The following is a 15,902-nucleotide window of genomic DNA, read 5'->3' as shown; positions in this document are numbered from 1 at the left end:
AAATAAGTAAATAAATACAGTATGGGGATGAGGTAGATTGGATGGGCTATTTACAGATGAGCTGTGTACAGGTGCAGTGATCTGTGAGCTGCTCTGACAGCTGGTGCTTAAAGCTAGTGAGGGAGGTAAGAGTCTCCAGCTACAGAGATTTTTGCAGTTCGTTCCAGTCATTGGCAGCAGAGAACTGGAAGGAGAGGCGACCAAAGAAAGAATTGGCTTTGGGGGTGACCGTGAGATATACCTGCTGGAGCGCGTGCTACAGGTGAGTGCTGCTATGTTGACCAGTGAGCTGAGATAAGGCAGGGCTTTACCTAGCAGAGACTTGTAGATGACCTGGAGCCAGTGGGTTTGACGACGAGTTTGCACCTCCATAGAGACTGCCAGAGGTCCGGACAACAGGCCCCCAATTTGACATACTGAACTCTATCGGATAAGTAGTTGGTGAACCAAGCAAGGCAATCATTTGAGATACCAAGGCTGTTGAGTCTGCCAATAAGAATGTTGTGATTGACAGAGTCGAAAGCCTTAGCCAGGTGGATGAATATGGCTGCACAGTAATCTCTTATTGATGGCGGTTATGATATCGTTTAGGACCTTGAGCGTCGCTGTGATGCACCCATGACCAGGTCTGAAACCAGATTGCATAGTGGAGAAGGTACAGTGAGATTCAAAATGGTCAGTAATCTGTTTGTTAACTTGGCTTTCGAAGACCTTAGAAAGGCAGGGTAGGATAGATATAGGTCTGTAGCAGTTTGGGTCTAGAGTGTCTCCCCCTTTGAAGAGGGGGATGACCGCAGCAGCTTTCCAATCTATGGGGATCTCAGACGATACGAAAGAGAGGTTGAACAGGCTGGTAATAGGGGTTTCAACAATTTCGGCAGATAATTTTAGAAAGAGAGGGTCCAGATTGTCTAGCCCGGCTGATTTGTAGGGGTCCAGATTTTGCAGCTCTTCCAGAACAGATTGATGAAGAACATGTATTTAATCTCTGTAGCTCATGCAGCTGGTTTGAAGAATATTTGTAGCTAATACATAGTGAGGAAAAGAGAACAAACATCAACATACGGTGTAGTAGACCTACATAAAACACGTGAACAAACAAATGTAGTTCAATTATGTTCTCAGACGACAGAAAATCAAGAAAAAAAAATACAAAGCACATGGAAATCAACTCTTTATTGTACATGTACATACATTATTGGGATAATGACTACAACAGTGTCTGGAAGGAAAAAGAGATGTCAATTAAGTGATTGCTGATAGGCTACATACAAACAGTCAGTTAGCCTAACAGTTTCATATGTGCTATAATGGTATCTTAACTTGCGTAACATCTCAATTCAGATATCTGTAAACATTTGGAATGATTTTCACTTTGCCAGCACAGATACATTTTCCAAGAGCTTTCGAAGTTACAGCTCACCAGGCAGAGAACAGTAAACCCCATTATACATTTTACTAGAAACAAAATAACACAACAGAAGACAATGGTGCCCGTCACAATGCCCATATTTGTTTTCATACCCAGGAGATTTGAATATTAGTGGATCAATACCAGGGTAGGGTAGGCTACCACTAAAATGTAATAAAGAGACAAAGCTTAGCTCAGTGCTATTTCTGTCTCAGTTCCACATGACAACACTGAACAGTCTGTGGTTTTAACCCTTCTGAAATAAAAACTAAATTCCTCCTGTGAAGGGATGGTATTTTCAAATTAATGAGCTCTAATTGAATCAGATCAAAATATAAATGATCCTAAAGAGGAAATGCTTAAGGCCAATGTAGGACCTTTATAAGATAACAAAACTCTGATAAACGTTTGTGGTCCACTTTTATAACCTGCCAGAAATCTCTTAATCAAAACTATCACATAGGCAGCAGTTGAAGAGAAAAATATTTAAAACATATTTAAGTCAACATGCCTGCATGTTAAATATACCTACTTAAAAGTGTGATCAATCTCACATTCCTTACAAAATAAAGACAGCATTTGCATAAACATCTGGTAAACACCCCTGGCACATGATTCCACAATGAAACAGGCCTAACGAATTAGCTCCATAATAAGGATTTTAACTACTGTATCTTTCGGGTTTTGAGAATTGTGCTCATTAGTGGATAACCAGTACCTCTAAAATGAATTGATTGTCAGATATAAGTAACATAAATACATTTTGACACACTATCTGTAAGTGCTCAGCACACCTAATATGTGGTAATGACAATGAAAGTATAAATATCTAAAGATTCCAAATTATATCAGAATATCAGTGTGCAATATACTGTAGTAGAGAATGTTTTTCTCTTTTGCAACAGCTGCATCATGGAGTTGACAATTTGCCTCACTTCCATGATCTGGTTAAACTATTATTACCTTTGAAAATCATATAAAGGAATGGCCTGTGCTTTGATCTGACCACATTCAATGGTTTTCTTTGTGTTTGATGTTTGTTTGATGTCAACATGGTAAGGATGACATTAGGATCATTGATCATATTGGAATGGCTTTGGTCACAGTAATGAAGTATTAGTTCTAGTATGGAATGTGCTGTTAACTCCATCTGGTGGCCATTTCGAGGAGCTGCGCTGTAATCCAGCCATTGCTGCTCAGCACACAGTAAAAACATTTTTTGGATTCAACAAGTTATTACTAAGTAACTGGTTCCAGAGCCTTTTTTTTAGTTTACTCAACTTTTCAATCAGTGTTACCTGAACGTAACATTTTTAGTTGGCCCAAAATAATTATTTAGTTGGCCCAAAATGATTACTTCTAGTTGAATAAACATATGAGACAAGTTAAGCAAAAACATAATTTAAAGTTATGCCTAAGCTTTCTCAAATTGGAGCTAGGTTTGGACCAACTAAAAATGTTACGTTCAGGTAACACTTTGATCAGAAAGTTGTTAATTACCTCCTGCCACAGCCATTCTTGGTCACAGCCAACAATTTACCATGGAAGGCAAAATTTGGTCAAATTCTTCCTCATATGGAAATGTCCATGCTCCCGCTATACTTCAGTGGAGAAAAGGATGCTTTGACGTTTGCTGTCAGGTGTTGGGATGCCTTCAAGCTGAAGGAAATACAGTAGGACCTGTACCTACAGAAGGGGAAAGGGACAAAGCAGAGGAAAGGGATAATTAGAATCATAACACAGACTTATGGGCTCTACAAATACACCACATGACCAGAAGTATGTGAACACCTGCTCGTCGAACGTCTCATTACAAAATCATGGCCATTAATATGGAGTTGGTCCCCCCTTTGCTGCTATAACAGCCTCCACTCTTCTGGGAAGCCTTTCCACTAGAAGTTGGAACATTGCTGCAGGGACTTGCTTCCATTCAGCCACAAGAGCATTAGTGAGGTAAGGCACTGATGTTGGGCGATTAGGCCTGGCTCGCAGTAGGTGTTCCAATTAATCTCAAAGGTGTTTGATGAGGTTGAGGTCAGGGCTCTGTGCAGGCCAGTCAAGTTCTTCCACGCCGATCTCGACAAACCATTTCTGTATGAACCTTGCTTTGTGCACGGTGACATTATCATACTAAAACAGAAGTTGGAAGGGCAGAATTATCTATAATGTCATTGTATGCTGTAGCATTAAGATTTACCTTCAATAGAACTACGGGGCCTAGCTTGAACCATGAAAAACAGCCCCAGACCTTTATTCCTCCTCCACCAAACTTTACAGTTGGCACTATACATTCGGGCATGTAGCATTCTCCTGGCATCCGCCAAACCCACATTTGTCCGTCGGACTGCCAGATGGTGAAACGTGATTCATCACTACAGAAAACGCGTTTCCACTGATCCAGAGTCCAATGGCGACGAGCTTTACATTGCGCTTTGGCATTGCGCATGGTGATCTTAGACCTGTGTCCATCTGCTAGGCCATAGAAACCCATTTCATGAAGCTCCCGACGAACAGTTATTGTGCAGACGTTGCATCGAGAGGCAGTTTGGAACTCAGTAGTGAGTGTTGCAGCCGAGGACAGATGATTTCTACACGCTTCAGCTCTCGGCGGTCCCGTTCTGTGAGCTTGGCTCAGGCATGAAGTGGTAGGCCACACGTTGTTGGTCCTAGACGTTTCCACTTCAAAATAACAGCACTTACAGTTAACCTGGACAGCTCTAGCAGGATAGACATTTTACGAACTGACTTGATGGAAAGGTGTCGTCCTATGACGGTGCCAAGTCACTGCGCTCTTCGGTAAGGCAATTCTACTGCCAATGTTTGTCTATGGAGATTGCATGGCTGCGTGCCCAACTTTATACACCTGTCAGCAACAGGTGTGGTTGAAATAGCAGAACCAACTAACTTGAAGGGGTGTCCACATGTTTTTGAATATGTGGTGTACCTCAATCTACCTCAGCAACAAAAATCAACATCGAAGCTTCCTTTCAATAAACACTATAGTACCTGTGACATAACCTCCAGTGACCAGCTGTCATTCATAGTGATGGGCTGTGTGGCATTGCTTGGGACCTTGCTGTCTTTCTCAGAGGGGCGGAGCAGGGTGGGGCCAAAGACCGTGGCCAGGTTGTGGAAAGACATCTTGTTAACGCTCTCATTATCAGCAATCCTGTAAGAACACAGATGAGATGAAGTCTCAGCTTGTGGGATGCAGAGAAAAAGGAAGGAGAGATTAGCAAGAGGATTTGAATGACAGATATGACTGTATTCATGTGACAGAATAGAATACGATGCCACTTTGGGGGACTATACCTCTTTAGGTGGTCCAGCAGAAAGAGGAAGGTGACCAGGTTGGGTTCTGGGAGTGACAGCAGCAGGTTCAGCATACAGCTCTCCTTAGCCACACTGTCTGACAGGGCTGAAAGAGAATACAATTAGTTAGCTTTTTTTAATGGTACCTGTACTACCTGATCTATGTTTAATGGTTTGTTAAATTTCACGCTTATGCTGTATTCACTATGACAATATGAAAAGCAAATGGTAGGCTTTGAGGTTACAAGGAGAGACTGACCGATGCCTCCAGCGAAGTTGGGGTACAGGTCATCTGTGAAAAGAGGTTCCGGCAGCTCACGGAAATACAGCTTCAGCGTTCCAGCAATGGCATTCACATCCATCTCACTCATCATCACCGACACATCCTTATTGTCTGTCAATCACAGGAAGGAAATGAATGATAATCATGGGGGAACAGTAAGCTGCAAGACGGTATAAATAATAGCAATCCATTAATGACATTGTATACCTCCTGCTGTATTATTTGCAGGTTAGCGTTGTTGGTCACGTTATGGAGGCAGCTCTGCCTCTGCTCACTAGCTGTCACAGCCACAAAGTCATAACATCTGATTATGTTGAGGACAAAAACCAAATGTTTTATTGTCATGAATTTTTACAATATAGCCTATTTTGATTTTGCAGTTGGCCTATCTAAGGGAAAATCGCTCAGTTCTGCCTCCAGTACAAGACTCATGACAATAAACGTCAACCTGCGTATTATTTGCTATGGAGGAGATCCAAGGTCTGTGTACTCACTGGCATCAAATGCAGCCTTCAGGGCCTGGATGTCTGTGGCCACCCCTGAGACCCGGTAGATTCCCACCTCCTCCATGCCCCGGCGCTCGATCTCCTCTACACACTGCTTCACGATGAGGGGCACCTTGGACCGCTCCCGTCTGTCAAGGACACACACACAAACACACAAACACCAGGATTAAAACAGGATCAATGCAGGAGAAGTCCAGTGCTTTACACTACTGTTACCTGTGACTGCACAACTAACTCGGTGTCTCATTTCTGACTACACAGTTGGTGTTTAGGTATTGTGGAAGTGCATAAACTATATTGAGATTATTTTTCTGTTTCAATATAATATGTAAAACCTCAAAGTTCCCCGGTATGTAAAACCTGTTCCCCGGTATGTAAAACTTGCTCCCCGGTATGTAAAACCTGCTCCCCGGTATGTAAAACCTGTTCCCCGGTATGTAAAACCTGTTCCCCGGTATGTAAAACCTGTTCCCCGGTATGTAAAACCTGCTCCCGGTATGTAAAACCTGCTCCCCGGTATGTAAAACCTGCTCCCCGGTATGTAAAACCTGCTCCCCGGTATGTAAAACCTGCTCCCCGGTATGTAAAACCTGCTCCCCGGTATGTAAAACCTGTTCCCCGGTATGTAAAACCTGTTCCCCGGTATGTAAAACCTGTTCCCCGGTATGTAAAACCTGTTCCCCGGTATGTAAAACCTGTTCCCCGGTATGTAAAACCTGTTCCCCAGTATGTAAAACCTGTTCCCCAGTATGTAAAACCTGTTCCCCGTATGTAAAACCTGTTCCCCAGTATGTAAAACCTGTTCCCAGTATGTAAAACCTGTTCCCCAGTATGTAAAACCTGTTCCCCAGTATGTAAAACCTGTTCCCAGTATGTAAAACCTGTTCCCCAGTATGTAAAACCTGTTCCCAGTATGTAAAACCTGTTCCCCAGTATGTAAAACCTGTTCCCAGTATGGAGAAATGGCCGCTGCCTTCTAGAGAGTAAAGATAGTAAACTGAACACTAAAAAGACGTCCATCCTGCAGTATTGCATCTTCAGCACTATAAAATGATGTTTTCTCAAATAAAAGCTGCCCATAAGGGACTGGAGTTTAGAGTTACTTTACAAATTATCATGAGAGCCTTGGGATCCCTATGAAAATAGAAAAACCCAAACAAGGCATGTCTTTGAGAGTTATTCCTGGCCTTACATTGAAAGTGAAGGAGGTTGGAGGAAGTATCCCATTAATTTGGCAATATTAGGTCTGATCTGTGTTGGTCACAGAAATGTGGTATGCATTACACTGAGGCTCTCATGACAGGCTTAACATGAGCTGATTTGGTTCTGGGTGTTGAGATTATACAGAGGCTAACAAAGACACATTCACTCACTTGGTTACAACACTTATTTTCACCCCAAACACGCCTGACTGTTTCCGCGAGGGCATTCTCTTTAGACTGAACTCTCTGCTGGTGAACTTCATCGACAGCTTCACCTCAATCTGCACCAAGAGAAGTTAACAATTAGCCAGCAGTCAGAGAAAGGAAGACTATTGCATGTAACATCATCAACACAGTACATGTAAATACAGGGGTCACACTTAATATTGAAAAGTCTTTATACCCCAGTAATCATCATGGGAAAAACCATTGTAATTACCATGTTATACAGGCCTAGATAACTTATTCAACAATGTTTACACTGGCCACTGGAGAATAAAGTGGTGCCAAAAATGCTCCCTTTGCAAAATAAAAAACAGTAAGATGTTGTGGTTTCGGAAAAGATTTGTGCAAAACAGTGAAGATTTAACATTTTCTATGCTGGTAATACATACTCCGTTCATGGTGATGACTGTTCTTTGCCAGTCTTTGCTTTGCAGGGCCTGGGGATCCAGCTAGAAAATATGGAGACATCTGTCAGTCAGAGCAATCATCTGACCCTGTAACGCTGTGCAGACAGACGCTGTATGGACATCGTGATGCTGTGGGATTGATGCAGTCTTCATCTCAGTACAGACATGTTATAGTACCGTATTAATGACATCCATTTTATTATTAAGAACCAATGAGATATTTAAACCACTCAAAATCCTGCTTTGTAAGAATGTTTCACACAGTTAGCCTCTTGATCCTTTCCAATTGATCAGAGACTAAAGCAGAATATAACAAATCAAACTTAATGAAACTGTCCACATTAGAAGGAAATGATAATTTCACAGAAGAAAAGCTAAAACTGGACAAAAGGATTGATTCAATGATGAAGATGGTTATTTTGCATTTCTTTCCAATCAGTAAACCTGGGTCTTACATATCAGTTACCCATAACTTTCCCTCATCCTTACATAAACTCCATATGGTTGAGTAGTGTCAACTCAAGTTACTGTGCTATTTTAATCATCTGACTAATACCAAGCTGCCAACAGTTATTTCTAGTGGTCAGGCACAAGTGTTGTGATAACATCATCTCATGGTATTCAGATGACCTACCATGACAGGTGTCCTCTCAGCCAAGGAACCAACAGACACTCAATATAACTCTGATAATCTTAATCTTTTTGTTCTGTGGACATCTCTCTTACATAAGGCAGTGGACTTATCAAAAGAGAATAGAGTATTAAGTATGAGAATATAACACATTCAAGGATTCTTAAAATATGTACCAACTAAGGATGTATGTACATATTAAAATATATCTACCCTACCGTCTATTAATGATCCTAATCAAATACCATCCATGACAAAAATAAAGAAAGACCATTCTCTCTCTTATGTGTGCCATGTCTTTACCTTCTGTCTGAGCAGAGTGCTGCGGACCTTGCCCCACAGTCGTGCCCCTGTGCCTGGGGGCTTCCTGGGACCTGTGTCCCCCTCATCCTCCAGAGAACAGCTGCTAGTGAACTGACTGCTGGTCTGATCCAGAATCAGCTCTTCAGTACAGGTCTCACCCATTCTTTTAGTTGAGACTCACTCTACTTTCACCACTAATGTACTGTCCCAAACAATGGGACAAACAAAACAAGACAGCAGTCCAGAAAATAATCTTCCAAATCAGCCACTCTGTCCTAAACAATCCCCAACTAACAGCATGGATCCCTCTGATCTGATATGGTTATTGGATTGTCTCAAAGAATCCTGAGGCCCGCATAGTCTTTTAGTGGTCCAGTAGAGTCCCCCACAAGTGTGTGTGTCCTATCAACTTCTTAACCCTGTCATGCTATCAATCCTTCCACGCCAGATAAAAATCAAGTTGAACAAAGGCAGCCACTCGACCACGCTGCCTCCCTGTTGTTCCAGTTCCCAGATGGATCTGTGGATTAACTCCTGAGAATCCCCTCCTCCTGTGATTATCTACACATGCTGGCGGCTGCTCAGAGGTTGTTATGAGCACTACAACCCCAAGCCTCCTACAGGATCCTCATCAGTCACCAGTTAGATATGTTTTGGGTCTACTGGCTCCTCCTAACTGAGCGCCTTTGTCTGACCCTTTCTCCTTTCAACCAAACCCTCCCTCATCTGATCTGTCTCTTTTTAATCCCCAAACATTTGGGAACACATGCACACACAATGTTCAGACTGCCTCTCCAATCAGCACTTATCTCAAATTCCACAAACAGATCAGACCCAGGCCAGAGGGTCACACACAATTGAATTGAAGTGTGGGACCACGTTTGTTGTGGATTGTCCAAAAAGACAATAGAAACAGCACATTGTCTTTTGAATAGACAAACATACAATGTTCTGTATTGGATGTTTTCAGGGTTCTTCTGAGAGGGGTCCCGCTCTGTCTCACTTCCACTGGATAGATATGTACCAGGGGCTACATTTGGTCAGCCTGTTTCCCTTATCAACTGTAATCCCCCTCTGTCACAACACCCAATCACCAGTCAGGCTGAGGTGACCCAGGAGCATCCCCCACAGTCCTTTTCCTTTTCCACACCATAGAACTACATATGGTGGGATTATCCACAGACAGGCAAGCTATTGGGGCTGGTATACTAGATAAGTCATTTTCACCACTGTGGCCTATTAGTGAATTCAGCTATGTCACTGTTGACACTGTAGACCAGCGTGACAGGCAACACAAAATGTGCTTCATACTCTCAGTCCGTACCTGTATCTGTCCTTTGGCCATGATCCTGTCTGTGTTCTCTCCGTCCTCCTTGTTTTGCTTGGCTTTGTTGTAGCACTTCTCATAACACAGCAGCCTCAGAGTCTGAGATCCTTCCAGCTCAATCTCAAACTCCTGCAGGGAAACAGCAAAAAGAAAACAGGTAAAAATCAATCCAGCAGATAAGGCTGAATAGACAGGACACTAACTGGCACGTGGCATCCTCACCTCGTTCCACTTGGGTTGTGTGGAGTCCCTGTACACTCGTGTCTTGGCTTTGTTCACAAAGTAGCCAAAGGAGTCCACCTCCAGAGTGCAGTAGAGATCTGTGTGGTAGAAGAAACAGTTAATGGGAGTTAGCGTGGTTAATAGGGATACACACTGAGTCACAGTAAGACCTGGATGGAGGAGTATACATGTACTTTGCCCTACACTGTTAAACCATACTTTATGACAATCCTCACAATACAACTTGCCATGCCATCTGAATCTGGTAAGTACTGAGGATAATATTTCCTCTCCAGAGTATGTTTACATCTGGATTAACAGGTCAGATTTGTTATAAAATAAGAAAAACTGTATGCATCTGAGCTGTACGCGTGACTGTATTTGGGACAAAGAGTGAGACGACAGGGGTTTTCCATCCAGACCAGCTGTGGCCGGACCACAGTGTTCCTTGTTAATCCGCAGAGTTCTGACTGTTCCCCAGCAGCTGCTCCCCATGGGAATGTCTGCTGACTGCCAGGTGACAGCCGGACTGGAGGAGACTGACAGCGGAAGGGAAGGACAGCCTTGGCTATACTCCATTCAAGGTGATCAGGGTAGGACACCAAAAATATGGAGAAAATACACAACTGAGCCACTTACTCAAGCTCTGTTGGAGGCCTGATGCAGAGTGAACAATGACATTCAGAAAACCGTAGAATCCAGACGATTCATCTTCTAAAGAGAGGAGAGGGAAAAGTCATGAGAGTTGTTCAATCAAAAACAATACTAATAAACATCTCCCTCTCTTATTATTAATAAGTGTGGCATTACTAACCAGCCTTCCATCCTTACTAATACTGTATCAGTTGTGTCTATGGCCTACCTTCTTTATTCATGGTCATTGGTATAGTATGGACCGTCTGAAGCTTCACACATGAGTTGGTGAGCATCTGCAGCTCCAGGGAAGTCAGAGAGAAGCTTTTGAAACCTGCAGGAGGGAATGGAGTTCAGAGAGAGACTGACGGCCACCATCAGCTCAATTATGGGATTGTCACAAGCATTGCTTATGTTTCAGAGAACACTCACACTTCTTCTGTTGCTCGCGGATGATGTCCTTCCACTCTGCACGTTCGTAATCTGACGAGATGAGGAATGTGAAGCCCTGAAACACACAAAAGAACATGCTGTACAATACAACAGACATCTTAGCAATGCTGTACCACATTTCTACACCTGTAGGGGGCAGCAGATCCTGGACCAAAATATTTCAAAGTACAAACAATGAGCTGTGTAGTTGTTAGATATGACCTTGCAGGACCATAGGTGTAGAGAGAGAGGAATCAGTCAGTGGCTGGCTCACCTTGCCGTTCCTGTTGGCCACTCTGAAGGCCATGCTGGGGGACATGAGCAGCAGCAGAGACTCCTGCTCCAACAGCTTCTTCCTCAAACGCTCTATCGCCTTCCCTCCTTTAGTGGTTCTCTGCACAGACGCATATAGAAGAAGAGCACTCAGGCAGCTGCTGCCATCTCAATGTATAGTACTGTCTCAGTGATTAATGGCTCTTAAGAAGTCATGATCTGGTCAAGTGTTTCAACATTATTATAATAAAGTGATCCGTTATAACACCATAGGGACTTCCCGTCTTTCTGATATCTGTTGGCACCTTCTCTCTCTGGAGCTCATTCTTGATCTGTGAGATTCTGATCTTCATGGCGTCAATCTCCTCGTCCTGGACCTGGGGTATGGGCGTGGCCTCCGAGTCCTCGATGGTCTGGAAGGTGAGGTCTGACAGTGGGATGTACCACTTACAGTCATACTGCTGGCCTTTCCTGGAGAGAGACAAACACACACACACACACACACACACACACACACACACACACACACACACACACACACACACACACACACACACACACACACACACACACACACACACGAAACATCAAACACACACACACACACACACGTAAGGAACACCACAGCCAGGATATTAAACAAACCATCTGGTCCATCAGTAAATCTACACTTACCCTGCAGTCTGTTTCTTCAACTTGGCACAGAGAAGTAAATCTGTGAAGAGGAAGACATGGCGAAGCTTTCTGGATCCCTCCACCAGCTCCACCATGAAGCAGTCCCTCAGCAGCTGACGGTTCTACAGAAGCAAAACAGGGAATCACACATTCATTGGATATTTTATCTATTCATATTCCCACCCTTAACCCCCTCATTCAATCAATTCACAGAACACAGATTATACACGGAACACAGAATCAGTAGTTGTCGAGTGGGTTTCATAAACAATAAATGTACTCTGATGAATCACATGACCAGGGTTGCAAAATTCCGGGATTTCGGGAAAATTTATTGAAAGTTGCTGGAATTTTGTATCCCTACATATGACATATGGTCACAACATGTTATTATGGCCCTCAAGTGGAACCAGTATCTGATGTATGTGGCCTGACTGGTTCTAGACAGGAGGAGCATCTCTAAAAGGAATACTTGCACTGAATAGCAGAGATGAGGACTCGAGTCCCATGACATATTTGATGACCTGACACTTGACAAAAAATAAAATAACTTTACTTGGACTTAGAGCCTCAAGACTCGGGACTCGACTTTGACTTGAAATTATCTGGCCAGGTTTTTGTAACGTTTTACAAAACGTCACTCATTTTGTGGCACAGAGTCTCTACTGTCCAAGCAGCCAGAGACAACTGCATGCCAGCGTCACACTTGCAAAAAAAGCAGATTGGCTAGTTAAAACGCACACTTGGCCCTCTGATTGGAATTTCAATCAACAGGTCGAGTGAGCTAGCAGTGAGTTTCTTTTTTGCATCAAGCAACAATTTCTAGCATAGGGCTACTGGTCTAATAATTGATCATTTACTTGAATTTGGAATTTGTTGTTAAAATTAATTACATATTCAAAATTTGTTGTAGACAAGAATAATGAAAAAAGCCCTCTGGTAAGTCTCAATAAATAGACACAGACTTGTATTTCAGTCATTGCACGTATAGGTTGTTTTTTTCCTGACTTGAAAAAAACTTGTGACTCGCTCTTAGAATTTACGACTTGGACTTGACTTGAGACTCAACCCGTTCTACTTTGGACTCGACTTGAGACTCAGACCGTGTGACTTGCTTGTCACTCGAATAATAAGGAAATAGGTCTCACCTCTGCTGAATAGTAACAATATTTTAACTAACTTTTAGAAGCTGCTGGGATAAAGATAGTCTCTTCTCATAAATAAAACATCTGTCCTCAAACAGATTTGAGACCTGGTTGTAAAAAGTGTAAATGAAAGACAAGTTAAATCAGTGTCTTGTTATCAAAGAAAATCAAATCAAACTTTTTTGTCACGTGCCAAATACAACGTGAAATGCTTACTTTTACAATCCCTTAACCAACAGTGCAGTTCAAATAGTCTCAGTGGCCATTTGATTCATTGTTCAGCAGTCTTATGGCTACACTTTGTAGCACCTTACGGTCAGATGCCAAGCAGTTGTCACACCAGTCAGTGATTCAACCGGTCAAAATGCTCTCGATGGTGCAGCTGTAGAACTTAACTTAAGCATCTGGGGACCCATGCCAAATCTTTTCAGTCTCCTGAGGGCGGAAAAGGTGTAGTTGTGGCCTCCTCACAACTGTCTTGGTGTGTGTGGACCATGATAGTTTGTTGGGGATGTGGACACCAAGGAACTTGAAACTCTCGACTCGCTCCACTACAGCCCCGTCGACGTTAATGGGGGCCTGTTCAGCCCGCCTTTTCCTGTAGTCCATGATCAGCTCCTTTGTCTAGCTCACATTGAGTGAGAGGTTGTTGTCCTAGCACCACACTGCCAGGTCTTTGACCTCCTCCCTATAGGCTGTCTCATCATTGTCAGTGATCAGGCCTACCACTGTTGTGTTGTCAGCAAACTTAATGATGGTGTTGGAGTCGTGTTTGGCCACACAGTTGTGGATAAACAGGGAGTACAGGAGGGGACTAAGCACACAACCCTGAGGGGCCCCAGTGTTGAGGATCGGCATGGCAGACGTGTTGTTGCCTACCCTTACCAGCTGAGCTGTAGTCAATTAATATCATTCTCACATCAGTGTTCCTTTTGTCCAGGTGGGAAAGGGCAGTGTGGAGTGCAAGAGATTACGTCATCTGTGGATTTGTTGGGGTGGTATGCGAATTGGAGTGGGTCTAGCTTATCTGGGATGATGCTGTTGATGTGAGCCATGACCATCCTTTCAAAGCACTTCATGGCTAAGGACGTGAGTGCTACGGGGCGGTAATACTTTTAGGCAGGTTACCTTTGCTTCCTTGGGCACAGGGACTATGGTGGTCTGCTGGAAACATGTAGGTATTACAGACTCAGTCAGGGAGAGGTTGAAAATGTCAATGAAGACACTTGCCAGTTGGTCTGCGCACGTGGTATACTCAACGCCATTGGATGAATCGCGGAGCATATTCCCGTCTATGCTAGTAAAACAGTCCTGTAGCGTAGCATCCGCGTCATCTTACCACTTCCGTATTGAGCGAGTCACTGGTACTTCCTGCTTTAGTTTTTTCTTGTAAGCAGGAATCAGGAGGATAGAGGGAGAGCTTTGTATGCATCTGTGTGTGTGGAGTAAATGTTGTCTAGAGTTTTTTTCCTCTGGTTGCACATTTAACATACCGGTGGAAATTCGGTAAAATGGATTTATGTTTGCCTGCATTAAAGTCCCCAGCTACTAGGAGCGCTGCTTCTGGATGAGCATTTTCTTGTTTGCTTATGGCCTTATACAGCTGGTTGAGTGCGATCTTAGTGCCAATATAGGTTTGTGGTGGTAAATAGACAGCTACGAATAATATAGATGAGAACTCTCTTGATAGATAGTGTGGTCTGCAGTTTATCATAATGTACTCTACCTCAGGCGAGCAATACCTTGAGACTTCTTTAATATTAGACATCGAGCATCAGCTGTTATTGACAAATAGACACACACCCCATTGGCCAATAGAACGGATGGCAGCAGGGGTTTAATCACTTGCCTACGAATTCTCAGAAGGCAGCCCAACCTCCTCCCCCTTTTTCTCCGTCTTTTCTCCATGCAAATGACAGGGATTTGGGCAGTTCCCGAGAAAGCAGTATATCCTTCGTGTCTGACTCGTTAAAGAAAAGAGCCAGTGTTTACAGGAATAGATCCTAATAATCCTGCCTGCCCGGCCAGTCCAGTGGGCGGTTGGTAACTGATGCAGTGACATCTGCTCTTCCTGTGGCCAGAGCGCGGCTGTGAATGCTTGGATTGTTAATACTGTTAATACTGACCTTTGACCCAGCTGTAAGCTGCTTATCTTTTTTATTTTTTTAAATAGCACCCATGTGGGACTCTACCAATCCATCCTAACCACATTTATGCAAAAACAAGGAAAACTCCACCAGGGAGATGCCCTCGTGGATTTATGGTCACTGTATTTACATGGTCATCGGTTACGTTGACATATCTCAAAATGGAGGATGACTATCTGATGACAAAATTGGTAAGATGGGCCCAACTAGGAGGTGGAAACTTTCCCTGGGAATATAATGGAAATATATGAAAATTAACATGAATACCATTTAAATGTAGATGTTTTTTGCATTAGAAATATTTACCATATCATATAGACATAAACCTTTTACCTTATCATAAGTAGGCATAATTTCAAATGATTAAATCCATCCAATAGAAATGTTATTATGAATTGAGCATTAATTAAATGGGTTGACTCTTCACATGGGAAGATTTCACTGAACAACAGAAGGGAATAAAATGATTCTGATTCCAGGAGGACCATGAGCTGTTGCTATCGATAAGGTGTCCGATTCATAATTTTCACCTCGAATAGAAGTAGAGGGACTTTTGTAAGAGGTTGCTTGTTGTGAGCGCTGAGGGAACTTTATGCACGTGGCCAGGTGATTCTGCATCTTTGTTTCATTCTTCACATATGATTTGGCACAGTATTTGCAAATGTGTCCAGATTTTCCTTCTACATCAGCTGCAGTGAACTGTCTCCAAGATTTGACGAAAAATATATACAATTCCATATACAGATAAATAGTCAAGCAGTTAGATTA

General features: G+C 42.9%; 1 protein-coding gene across 3 annotated transcripts in view; it reads right to left on the bottom strand.

Moving 5' to 3' along the window:
• Positions 1-1,161: 1,161 nt before the first annotated feature.
• LOC124034421 (breakpoint cluster region protein-like) overlaps positions 1,162-15,902 on the bottom strand; it is a 38,222-nt gene continuing 23,481 nt past the window's right edge. For 2 of the 3 annotated variants that reach the window (XM_046347616.1, XM_046347617.1), the window contains 15 exons: positions 11,843-11,964; positions 11,473-11,638; positions 11,169-11,288; positions 10,895-10,970; positions 10,692-10,796; positions 10,469-10,543; positions 9,830-9,927; positions 9,605-9,736; positions 7,329-7,388; positions 6,886-6,995; positions 5,501-5,640; positions 4,983-5,117; positions 4,724-4,829; positions 4,418-4,580; positions 1,162-3,097 (listed from right to left, as the gene is read on the bottom strand). In XM_046347616.1, the coding sequence (XP_046203572.1) occupies positions 3,008-3,097; positions 4,418-4,580; positions 4,724-4,829; positions 4,983-5,117; positions 5,501-5,640; positions 6,886-6,995; positions 7,329-7,388; positions 9,605-9,736; positions 9,830-9,927; positions 10,469-10,543; positions 10,692-10,796; positions 10,895-10,970; positions 11,169-11,288; positions 11,473-11,638; positions 11,843-11,964 (1,698 nt within the window). In that variant the 3' untranslated portion in view covers positions 1,162-3,007. Of the gene's footprint in view, positions 3,098-4,417; positions 4,581-4,723; positions 4,830-4,982; positions 5,118-5,500; positions 5,641-6,885; positions 6,996-7,328; positions 7,389-8,280; positions 8,873-9,604; positions 9,737-9,829; positions 9,928-10,468; positions 10,544-10,691; positions 10,797-10,894; positions 10,971-11,168; positions 11,289-11,472; positions 11,639-11,842; positions 11,965-15,902 lie in introns of those variants that run through there. The other variant, XM_046347618.1, reaches the window with a different exon arrangement.

Source organism: Oncorhynchus gorbuscha, linkage group LG04 (assembly GCF_021184085.1).
Source record: "Oncorhynchus gorbuscha isolate QuinsamMale2020 ecotype Even-year linkage group LG04, OgorEven_v1.0, whole genome shotgun sequence".
Classification (NCBI taxonomy): domain Eukaryota; kingdom Metazoa; phylum Chordata; class Actinopteri; order Salmoniformes; family Salmonidae; genus Oncorhynchus; species Oncorhynchus gorbuscha.
This window is presented reverse-complemented; position numbering and strand designations above follow the sequence as displayed.